This window comes from Camelus dromedarius, chromosome 1, assembly GCF_036321535.1.
Source record: "Camelus dromedarius isolate mCamDro1 chromosome 1, mCamDro1.pat, whole genome shotgun sequence".
Classification (NCBI taxonomy): domain Eukaryota; kingdom Metazoa; phylum Chordata; class Mammalia; order Artiodactyla; family Camelidae; genus Camelus; species Camelus dromedarius.
In genome coordinates, this window is record NC_087436.1 from 73,976,333 (window position 1) to 73,988,840 (window position 12,508).

Genomic DNA, 12,508 nt, shown 5'->3' on the forward strand with positions numbered 1-12,508 from the left:
ATCAGGCTATCTTTCATTTTCCTTCTCTTGGTAAAGAGCATCAGAAACAGTATTTCTCTACTCTGTTAAGACAGCAGAGCAGGCACCATGATGAAGGGCACCTTCACTGGGCCTTGGAGTCAGGAGACAAGAGGAGTGTGGCGGTGGTGGGAGCAGGGGGGAGGTCCCGTCTGCAGAGTGGCCTCTACTCTGCCCAGGCTGCTGCCACACAGGACTGTGGTGGGACCAGCACTGCAAAGCAGCCACGTGTTTCAAGGGAAGCCAGAAAGTGGATTATCAGGTGAAGTGTCCAGACTGGAAAGGCATCAAACATGACCACTGACCTACACAGCGGAACAAAAATGTGAAGCTGAGTAACGACACACAAACAAAATCGTCCCAGAGATGAATGTTTCACCCTTCCATTCATCCAAGTGATGCTAACGACCATCTATTCTGTATGACAGCCATTCAGCAGAATGGGAAGGTGCTATAACGCTACCTATGGCAGAACCCCTACCTTCAAAGAGAGCTTTCAGGCTAGCTTTAAATACTAAATTACATCATGTGGATTGAAAACCCCTGGCAGGGCTGAGGCTAGAGGGGAATTATTGAGTCATTCAGTTACAGAGATGCTAACGTTCTAGTCTAGCTTGGTCAAAACGCAGGAAAAGACAGGAGGTTCACTGAAACTGCATCACTGATGGCCCAAACTACTGTCTTTCATGCTGGACTCGTGGGGAAACTAAAAAGACATATATAAAATGTATAGCAAACTAAACAAAATCCTGATGGTTTGAAAACATTAATAATATAGTTTCCAAACTGGCCTTACAGAAACAAAACAGGGATATTGTGCAATTTTAAAATTTATTCTAAAAATCGATGTAATTAATGAAATATACACCAGATCAGTAGGTCTCAAAAGTGTGATCTGAGGACCTTTGGGGGTCCCCAGGAAAGACCCTTTTAGGGAGTCCTCAAGGTAAAAACTATTTCCATAATGATGCATCATCTGCCTTTATCACTCTCATTCTCTCATGAGCGTGTGGTGGAGTTTTCCAGAGGCTACACAGCTTGTAATGGCGTCACCGCTCTGACAGCTAATGGAATATGTGCTTGTGTATGCTTGTGTTTTAAAAATGTATCGGTTTTAATTTCTAATACTATAAATATCAACAGATAAACCTACAGAAACATAAGTTCTTTGGGGTTTTCAATAATTGTTAAGAGAATAAAGGGGCCTGAGCCCCAAAAGTTTTGAATTAGATTATAAATTCCATAAGGGTAGGGACTGTCTGGTTTACTGCTGTATCCATAGCTCTTAGCACTCTGCCTCACAAATGGTCCCTGCTCAGTAAATATCTGCTAAATAAATGGATGACTGACAAAGTATATACCTAAACATGCTCTTAGACACAGAGAGCAGACACTGAAAGCAGATTTATCCTCCTTGGTTGCTTTTGACTAGTTACCAGCTTTGATAAAAACGGTCCCTTCATTTAGAGCATCATGTGTATATAGGATATATCTTGAGGATGTAGGCCATAAATGCCTAGTCACTTGGCCAACATCCTATGTTTTCATTAATGATCTTATAATCCCACCTGCTGATTCCTCCCTGGGAAACAAGCAAGTGTCTGGCAGAACAGATGGCCGCTTTGCTTTGGCCTGACAATGCAATCTTGCACATTATTAAGCAAGGAAGCAAAAACAATTCTAACAAGCAAGAAAATTCCCCTCTCTCCAAAAAAAAAAAATCTTTCCTTTAAACTTGCAGAATAATAGTAACTACTAGTAGTAATAGCCCCAATCAGAATGACCATCTCTTTTATATGTCAATTATACCAGCTGAAATAAAAAATAAAGTGTAAGAATAGAACTCCATTTCTGTAAAGTATATGCCACTATATATGCATAAGTAAAACATACAGAATAATGAACAATATGTATAACAGTAGTTATCTCTGTTTTATTAATTTTTGTTCGATCTGCCTTTTTATAATGGCATGTGCTTTTTATCAGATAAATAAACAAAAAAAGAATAAAATACAAAGGCTTCAAAAAAAAAAAAAAAACTGCCATCTTAAGGAGTGAAAACATAGGCTAACATAATCACCATCCAGACCAGTCATGAACTTCATGGTTAGCTCCCTAACCTGGGTGCCATTCCTAAGGAGTCTGATTCTGCAGGGCTGGTGGGATCTGTGTTTTTTAAATCTCCATAAGTGATTCTGCTATGGTTCCTAGAGTCTAGGGACTACACTGAGAACTACTGTTCTACTCCATTGTCTTAACCATTAATAATGAGTGCACTCACAGGCCCCATGAATTAGTGAGATGTTGGAAGAAACACAATACAATTTTTTAAACTGAAGTATAGTTGATTTACAATGTTGTGTTAGTTTCAGGTACACAAAGATATTCAATTATATACATATATACATTCTTTTTCAGGTTCGTTTCCATTATAGGTTAATACAAGGTACTGAATATAGTTCCCTATGCTATATTGTAGGTTCTTGTTGTTTATCTATTTTATACATAATAGTGCATATATGTTAATCCCAACCCCCTAATTTATCCCTCCTCTCACCCCTTTTTCCTTTGGTAACCATAGTGTGTTTTCCATGTCTGTGAGCCTACTTCTGGTTTGCAAATAAGTTCATTTGTATCATTTTTTAAGATTCCACAAATGAGTGATATCATATGGTATTTGTCCTTCTCTGTCTGACTTACTTCACCTAATATGATCATCTCTAGGACCATCCATGTTGCTGCAAATGGTACATAATGTGATTTTGATATCACCAGATCACATTTCTAAAAGCCAGGGAGGAGCTGGAAATATGGCTTAGGAGCTGAAGAATCTTCCTACAAGGATACAGCCTCTGTTTATCCATCTGTGATTTCTGCTTGTACTGAGCCAATCTCATTACTCTGCCACGAATCTGGAAAGGAGAAACTGAGGGATGAAGCCTATTCATAGGAGGCTCAGCAGCTGAGGGCTGACTGGCGGCTGGGGCTGGGGAAGCCCCAGATGAGTAAACAGCTGGGGCCCGTGGAAACACTGGCTGGAGGGGAAAGCAGAGGAAGGAGTGGGAGACACAGAGTGTGCCTGGCTCCTGCTGACTTTCCAGTTTCTACTGTTCTTGTGGGAGGCCACACTGTGCTGTGCTCCTCACCCTTTGATTTCTACAAGCTTCCTCTTCTAGCTTCACAAAAAGGTAAAAAAACTTCCCTTTCTTGAGCTAACTTGAGTATTCTCCTCATTTCCTCAGAGAGCACTGCTCCTCTTTAGTGCCAAGAAGTAGAAGACAATGTGGTGTGTGAGGGTAGAGTTTATTGTCACCAGGAATCTTCTGAAAGGAAAGAAGGTGCTAGCAATTATTCCAGGAAAACAGGTGTAAATAAACTAGGACACTTCAGGCAATGGGACATTTGGTCATCCTCAGGACAGGAAAAGTGAATTAGAAGCTTGCCCACCTAACCTCTCCACTTGGTCTTTGATAAGTCACTTATCTACGTTTCCAGTGTCACGTAGCTATAATGATAATTCTATACCTACCACATTCATTTTAAAAGTGACAAAGTCTGTTTCCTTGACTATAAAATAACAAATTAAGTTATGCTTATGGTTTTTTCTTAATCTAAGATTACATCTTCATAATTCTGAAAAAAGGCAACTCAGAAGATGAGGCAGATAGACAAGAAGGAGTCCTTTAAGATTATATGTAGTTGCTTGTCTTCACATAAACAACAATGAAGCTATTTTACTCATTTGACTTTAAGAAAGAAGACCACACATATTCACCAATCAATGTTATTTTGTTAAATATATTTCTGGTAGCATTAGAGCAGCTCCAAAATTGCTCTGGCTCCCCAAAGAGGCCGGTTGGTACTTGCCCAGAGCCTCAGGTTCAGGCAAAGGGTAAGTGAATCTGACTGTTCATCTCATCCCTGAGACCTAACGCTAGGGTCCTTCCTTGGTCTGTGAATAGGAAGCAAAGTGTGAACAGCCCCTTGCCCTCTCACTGTTTCCCTTGCCAGCCCATCTCTTATTAGCCAGCTCTGACTTTGGCCAGTTCTGTGTCCCCATTTCTGAGAAATGTTCAAACTGTCTGCAAGTCTAAAGGGAAACGTAATACTCTGAGCTGCAGAGTTTTTCTCAAGCAAAGATCACAAGCCTGTGTCACAGAATCTCCAAAATTTGGAGTTACAAGGAACTTGATTTACTATACATGCTTCAGTTCCTAGATGAGAAAAGAGTATCTAGAAGCAATAACCAATGTTGATTGTTGGCTCTACAAATATGTTGCCTATACAAATAATAGTAACGAATTTAGGCACTTGGGAGGGATTGTGCTAGATGCTTTACGTCCATCATTTTACGTCATTCTTGCAGCAACCCTAAGGTAGGTGTTCTCATTACCCTCATTTTCAAAGTGAGGAACCTGAGGTTTTGAGGTTTTAATTTTGCAACTTGTCTTGTCTAACTTAATCCAAGAATCTGTCAGTGACAGAAAAAGAAATTTCAACCAAGTTCTGCTGACTCTCAGGACACTGTTCATTCAACTAAAACGATCAAAGGTGAGGCAGTAGGCATTTAGCTACCTACCATGTACCAGGTACTACACTAGGTGCCAGGACAATTAGTGGGGTTACCAAAAGAAATGAAGTATAAAATCCCACCCTTTCAGGCTCTAGGGAGGAAAAGAGGTTGCTGGGTCTCTGCAAAGCTCTGTCTTCAGGGAGGTCAAAATGGTTCCACAGAAAAGGCATGGTTAATGCTCAGCGTGTCCCCCAGGACTGGAGTGTGGGCAGACAAGAACAGAGACATCACTCTGCCTCTTCTGCAACTGAGAACAGTACAGAGAAATAATTACAGGGCTTTCTCAATGCAAGGCATAACCATAACAAGCCAAGAATGGAACCACATTGTCTCAGTTCCCCCTACTCTATCCAACAGTCAAAATTAAAATCTCCCTTGAATCACTGCTAGTCACTGCAGGGCTCAGGGACAATTATTACAAGACAGATTCTTCTAGTAGGAATTATGTCACTTAGCATCTCACTTGTAGCCCAACCTACTCAGTTGAATTTCATCCCTCTTCTCTCTTCTCTTTTCAATGTAGACAAGCCAGGACATGGACAATCTTCAAGCAAAAAAATTAAGAACTGGGAGTATCAGGGTGGAGTATATTACAAGTGTGTTAAAGTTTTGAATGAAATTTTCCATAACAAGACTAATGCAAATAATGATGGCGGCGATAACTGCCCTCCTATACTGTGCCTGACTGTGCTCAGTGCTTTACAGAGACCACCTTACTCAGTCTCAGCACACACACAGGCAGATCCTGGGTATGTGTGAAGCTTATACAATGTGCCAAGGCCCTTCCTAAGAAAAAGAAAATTTTGGATACAGGTAGGTAGAGGGCCTTGGAAGGGCCTGTCCAAGTGAGGGACCCAAAGCTTAAGCTTTGTAAGCTTTGCGATAAAGGCACCACTGAGACAAAGATAGCTCACATCCTCGTTTCTCCGAGTAATGAAACTGAGGCTCAGAGCAGTTAAGTAACTTGGCCAAAGTCAAAAAGCTTGGAAATGTCAGGGCTAGGATTTGAACATAGGGTGTCTGACTTCAAATCTCGTGTATTTTTTCTTTGCTTATGTGGCCTCTAACAGAAATAAAACTGTTATCATTTACAAAGCACTAACTCTATCCCATGAAAAGTAAGTCCATTTTCTCTACTCTTATAATCCCTTTATTTACATGGGTTGTTATTATCCGCATTTGCAGATGGGGAAATCTAGAATTAAGAAAGGTTAAGCACTAGCCTACGGTTACCTGGCTAGCACATGGTGGAGCCAGGATTCATGCCCACGGGTTGACATGCGGTCCTTACTCTTTCCCACTATCCTACAGGTGAGAGAGCAGAACGGTAATGATAGTAATGTATGACTTCTGGTTGACTCACAATATTCCCACACCTGTTCACTGAAACTAGCCCTGTAAGTTTCACACACCACATTATTCCTTATTGTGGTTAGGCAATTCTGAAAGTCTACTTCCCCTGTACTATAATGTATTAGGGATCAGAGTCCATTCGTCATGGAAAAAACCATCTTGAAAAGCCAATCATCAAATGTCAACAAAACTCAAGCCCCAAGCTGCCTTACAACCACTGTCCCTGCCCCCCTGCCCTGCCCCTCATGAAATGTAGACCCACAGAGCATCTGAAGGCTGGTAATATCTGAGGCACTGGGGAGATCACTCATCTCACAGGGCTCTCCTGAAACAGCCTTTCAAAGCCACACAAGAAAATCCAATTGTCTATAACTGGATTGCTTAAGTCTAGTCACTCAAGTAAGAGGCTACATCCTTAAACAATCTTGCCATGGATGTGCAGGTGCATGGGAGTGGAGAGATTCAGTTTAGTTTTTTTTTTCCCCCTTGAATATGGGTGTTCAGGGAAAACATGGCCTCTGAGAAGCTTAGACTGGGGCCTCGTCTCCTCTTGGCAACGTGAACTTTTAAAAAATTCAACTATACTTTGCCATGACATTTTTTTAAAAAGCTGCCTTTAACTGTCAGATTTCAAGTCATTGATGGCTTTTAAAAATCTCTGTTAAAAGGTGTATGTCTGTTGCCACCTGGAGCGAGACAACTTTGCTAACTGGAAGTGCAGTGATCAAACTGGACCAGGCCTGGGTGTTTTTATCTGGCCCATAGCAACTGTAAACCATGGCTTTCTTGTTAGCATGGGATTGTGGGTGCTAACAAGACAGGCTGCTCCAATCATCTTTTTTTAAGGAAAAAGTGATCTCAGTAACTCTCCCTTGTTCCCCCTTCCATACAGATTGCTGGATGTGGGTGAAAGGGCAGAAGAAATGACCATCACTGCAGTCATAGGATAGAGAAGTCTTTTGAAATGACCAGTTCTCCAGCTCTCTTACCTAGGGGGAAGACACAGGCTCAGATTATTTTAAGAATCTAAATGCATCTTTGCCTGGAATTTATGGCTTTTTGAGAAGAGCAAGAATCCACTGTGAGACAAAGCAATGCAGACTATTGGTGCAAGATACCAAGCTAAGTCAGCCAGTAAGCACAGACTTTGATGGCCTGAAATGTCACCCAGCCCAGAGGCCTGGCCCTAGCTACCGACTGCGCGCTGCTCAGCCCAGAAGGCAAGAACACGATTGACCACACACCACTTCAAAGGCCTCAGCAAGCAGCTAACAACCTGCGGCTGTGATGTCTTTCATTTAGTTTTGTTTCCTCACGAAGTGGAAGGGAAATGAGTTTGAGTCCAACAGAGACGGGGACGTAGCGGGGATGCAGAGGGAGTATGACAGAATATAAGTGAAAGCCTTAAAAATATCTAGATCTGTAGTCTCTTCTATTACTATAAAGGGTACACAGTCATTCCCACTCCTCTCCATTCTTCTTTAACCCTTACCAACCAACCCCAAGAAGACAAGGAAGAAAGGAAGGCTGTAGTCCGGAGGGTTCGCCAGGGTCCAGATCCTCCCTGCACAAGGTTCAGCAGTCGGGGTTGGCGGGAGGCGAGGGGGTTGTAAGTGTCCCCCCAACAACCCGCGAGCGCGCGTGCACACACACAAACACACACAGCCCGCCACGCCTCACCTTCTCGATCGTCTGGTCCACGGCCTTCTGGAAGACTCTGGCCACCAGCAGCGTGACGCTGGTCACCAGCAGGAGCAGGGACAGCGTCCCCACCGCGTAGAAGCAGCACCTGCCCATTCTGCGCGCGGCTCACGGGCCTGGCCGGCCACGGGACGGGAAGGAAGGAGGGAGGAGCGGCCGCCGCAGTAGCGGCCGGTAGACCGGGGACAGTCGGACGCCCGCGGCCCGGCCGGTGCGCGAGGCTCCCGGCTCCGCGGCTGGGCGAGCGCAGCCGCCCTGCACCCGGCCGGCAGGCGGGGAGTGGAAGGGCCCGCTTTGGTTTCGCTTTCCCGGGCCGGGGCAGCCGCGGCGCCTGACGCAGCTCGCGAGGGAGAGGGAGCGCGCAGGGTGGGGATGCTGGCCGGCCGGGCTCGCCGCAGCCCCGGGAGACGACAGGCCGCAACTGCGCGGGGAAGCGGGCGGGGCGGAGGCTGAGCCCGCAGTCATGTGCCCAGCGTCGGCCGCCGCGATTCGGCCCGCGCGACCCGCGGCCAGGCCGGGCGGCCCCCAGCGCCCGCGGCTCCCTGACCCCGGCCACGCCTCCGCCCCCTCGCCGCGGGCCCCGCGGTCACCCTGGAAAATCGCCCGGCTTCCTCGGCTTGTTCCACCCCCTCCTCAGATACGAGCTGCAGGCCTACCGAGTGCCAAGCGCGGGGGATTCAGGATGGATGCGACATTGCCCCGGCTCTAGATGAGCTCATGTTCGCGGGGACACTGTTAGAGCGATTAAGGCACCGTGTAACCAGTGCGTTTACGAAATGCGTGCTCAGATCTGTGCAAGCACCTCTGCCCGGGGGACCGAGGACCCCACAGTTGAACTGGGTCTTGGAGGATGTGTAAGGGTTTGTCACGTGAAGGATGTGTACAAGCGAGAAGAAAGAGCTGTGTTAAGACATTGTGGGAGAAAGAGCAAAATTGTAGGGAAAAAGAAGTAAGTGCCTTTTTACTCTAGGCTCAGCTGTGTACAGTGTGGGGTGGGAGGTGTGGAGGACCCTTGGAATCAGACCTTAAAGAGCTCTTGTGTCCCGTAGGAGAGTTGGGACTTTATTCTGCCTCAGTGGGCAAGAGGCTTCAAGCAGTTAAGGAACCTGCTTTGCGCACCAGTGTGTGCCAGGCAGCCAGGCCAAAGTCTGCACTCAGCAGGAGCTCAATAAATGCTGAATGAACGTCAACTGTATACCAGGCCTTGGCTAGGTGCTTATACACACCTATTTCATACCCACAGCAGCCTTGTGAGGAGATGGCTGTTCATCTCAGTCCCCCCACAGCAGTGCCAGACAGGAGCACCATGTAAGAGACTTATAAGGGAACGCGGACAGGGAGCTGCACCTGGGATAGAGGTGTGACTTTTGTGAAGGAGAGAGGCAAGAAAGGTTGAGTGGAAGGAAGCATCTTATAGGACAGTGTAGCTCTAAGACAGTTCAGCAAGGCCACGAGGGGCCCTCAAGTGTAACTGGCGTGTCCCAGGAGTCCAGCATCCCTCAGAAATAGGCTTCTTGTACTTAGGCACGGACTGGAAACAGCCCCAGGAAACTGACCTCCATACCAAGCTGTGGATGAGAATCTGAGGCTAGATTTTAGGGTTCAGCAGCTGAGGGCTGTTGGTCAGTTAGGCTCTGCACTGGAAGATCAGAGAAGTACATTTTCTTGGCCACTATGGTAGTACGATTCCCATTTTACACACAAGGAAACCATGGCTCTGAGAAGTAATAAGTAACCTAACACGCTCAAACAGTTGCTGAGTGGTGGATCCTGCCTGGACCAGAATGCTGGCCTGGTGGCTTCCAAAGCCCTCACTGTTTCTACTCTTTGCATTACTGCCTCCTGGCCGCCATCACTGAAAATCTGGGAACAGGGAGTTCAGCTGGGAGATCCTGCTGAGGATTTGGTGAGATGTTGGGGTGCATTAAAACTGGTGGCAAATTCTTTGACACTCCTTCTATTGAGAGGTGGGATCTATACCATTTCCCTCGAACTTGGGCTGGATTTAGAAATCACTAAATCACCATATCCTGGAACTTCTGTAGATAGATCATAAACATCTTGCAGCTTCTGCCTGGGTCTCTGGAAATTACTGCTCTTGGAACCCTGAGCCACCACTATGCCCAGATACCCTGAGGCCCTATGCTGGAGAGAACAAAGGAGAGACCACGGGAGATGCCCTGCCAGCCCTGTGCTGTCCCAGCCATTGGAGTCATGGGGCCCAGACACATGGAGCAGAGTGGTCCCTCCCTTGCCCTGTCTGAAATGCAAAATAAAGGACTGTTGTTGTCTTAAGCCACTACGTGTTGGCGTGTTACTCAGTTTTAGATAACCAGAACAGATTGTGAGGGCAGGACAGAGCCTGGGACTTTGACAGTGACAGTGGCTGCCCATTCCCAGCTCTACTGATCTGTAGCTACCAAAGGTCTTCTAGCAGCAGGCCTAGAGTACCAGGCCTGGGTGGGGTCTGAAAGTATTTAACTCTTCCATGCCTCAGGGCCACAGTGCCCGGGTGGTCCCCAGTCCTCATGGCACCCCCAATTCTGTCACGACTATGGTCTTTTCTGCTCCCATCTCTGCTTTAGATTCCAGCTCTCTACCCAAGTTCTGTCCTGTGGTCCAGTTTGCTTCAGGGGCTGTGTTAGCCCAGGAACCCTCACTTGTCCCCTTCCTAGGCATTGGCTAGGGTCCTCTGCAGCCTACGTGTGTCTTCTCCTTCACTGACTGAAAAAAAAAGATTTGGTAACCTGCATGCTAGAATATTTGGCACCCAGTGGTTCATGCTCACATTGAACTCCCCTCCCCCATCTCCTGACAAAGACCAGATTTTCTGTTTGTTGGCTCCATTCTGGAGAGCAAACTCCATAGTTACTCACCCACTCCAGCCCTGGGCCACCAATCCCATGCACTGTTCCTTCTCATTGTTCATTGAGGTCCCTTCTTGCCTCTTGTCTGGGCCACTAGGGGAGTAACAGACTGTGGGGATGAAAAGATGGACCCATATTTGATAAACACATCTCAGTGTTGGGGGAATGTCCTAACAAGGGTTTCTAACTCTGCTGCCCTAAATTTACCTTCCCTTTGAGGCTCTCTCCCTGATGCAACAGCATCCGTTGTTTCCACCATGTCAGGCGGTTGGTAAGCCGCTTTCCCTTTAAAACTCTGGTCCAAACTGGACAAAAACCTCTTTCTTGGTTCCTCTTAGCACAGCTGACCAGACTAGCATTTTAAAACCATACAAAACACTAAGAGAGAACAAAAAGGATCTAAATTACAGAAAATATAAACAGCTTAAAAAAAAAAAAAAAACCCTCATGTTCCCAAAACAGCGATCTGTGATCCCACAGCAATTTCTTTCTAATCATAAAGTGCTGGCGACTTTTTAGCACCTGTCCTGGCTGGCTTTCTGCTCAGTTTCAGCTTCTTCATCCCATGGCAGCTACTGACAGGGACTTAGCCCAAAGCCCCGAGAATTCTCACACAAGCTTCCAAAGCCCCTTGGGACCCCCTCCGTAGGACGTGTTGCCTCCTCTGCACACTGGCATTATTACGTCCTCTCTTTGTGCTGTTGACTCATCTCCCCCGACAGATGCGCCTCCATCTCTACATACAGGGAGTGGCTGCTGCGTGGCCATACAGTGGATATATTATTACTCAGCCTTAAAAAAGAAGGAAATCCTGATGTTTGAGACAACATGGCTGGACCTGGAGGGCATTCTGCTAAGGGAAACATGCCAGTCACAGAAGGACAAATACTACATGATACCACTTATGTGAAGAATCTAAAACTGTCAAACTTATAGAAGAAGAAAGTCGAATGGTGGTTACCAAGAGCTGAGGAGGGGGGAAACGGAGTCGTCTTAGTCAAAGCGTACAAAGTGTCAGTCATGCAAGATGAGTAAGTCCTAGAGGTTTACTGTCCAGTAGAGAGCCTATAGTTAACAATACTGTATTGGATACTTAGAAATTTGCTAACAGAGTAGATCTTATGTTAAGTATTCTTATCTCACACACACAAAATAATAATAAAGAGGGATGTTTATGGCACTGATCATGGTGATGGTGGGTATACACTTATCTCCAAACTTACCAACTTGTGTACATTAAATATGTGCAGCTTTTTATATGTGCATCATACCTCAATAAGTGCTTTTGACAAAAGGAATGAGGGTCCCAGTCAAATATAATGCCTGAGTTTTATATAGAACTTAAGGAGGCTGAGCAGGCCCAATCCTCTGAAATAAAATCTTAAAATTTGATGGTACAAAATAATTACTTCTTAAATTGAGTTCCAGTCCTTCCAAACAGCATCCAGTTCCTGGGCCTCAGGGGATGTCTCTCTGATCATCTCTGTAATTTTCCCCTTTCCCCCTGTCCCACCGCCCCCCAGCTCTGTCCTGAAGGGACCCCTCGGGTCCTGTGTAATCACCAGATTTTCTACGGGGTTGACAGCATAAACCAACCCATTCTTTCCTTGCTAATGGTGAACACCTCTCCAATTCTCTATTCACTCTGTCATCCAAAGTTAAATATTACCTGCTATCATGACTATAAAAATGCCAGGTGTAGCTAAAGCCCTTGCTAAGAAATGATGTGTCCTGTGAATGGGCCATAATTTCTGTAATAAAGAAGAGACAATGACAACAGAAGCCTAGATAGTTATTGTTGATAATATAACTACTCTGATTAATGACCTTACCAATATTTGTTCCCATCTTCTAGACATTTCCCAAATTTATTTTAACTAAGAGCTTTATTAAAATTGCCCCAAAAGAACACTGTAAAAACAGTTTGTTTTGTTTACCATCTATGGTAAAACAAAATATTAGAAGAAAAAGGAAAGCTTTTCTCTGGATCTTGAGA

At 45.4% G+C, this 12,508-nt stretch overlaps 1 protein-coding gene across 1 annotated transcript in view; it reads right to left on the reverse strand.

The window, feature by feature from the left end:
• The window catches only part of SCARB2 (scavenger receptor class B member 2), a 67,235-nt gene extending 59,160 nt beyond the window's left edge, over positions 1 to 8,075 (reverse strand). The window contains exon 1 of the mRNA XM_010983113.3: positions 7,625 to 8,075. Coding sequence (XP_010981415.3) covers positions 7,625 to 7,741 — 117 coding nt within the window. The 5' untranslated portion in view covers positions 7,742 to 8,075. The remainder of the gene's footprint in view (positions 1 to 7,624) is intronic.
• Between the last annotated feature and the right edge of the window lie 4,433 nt (positions 8,076 to 12,508).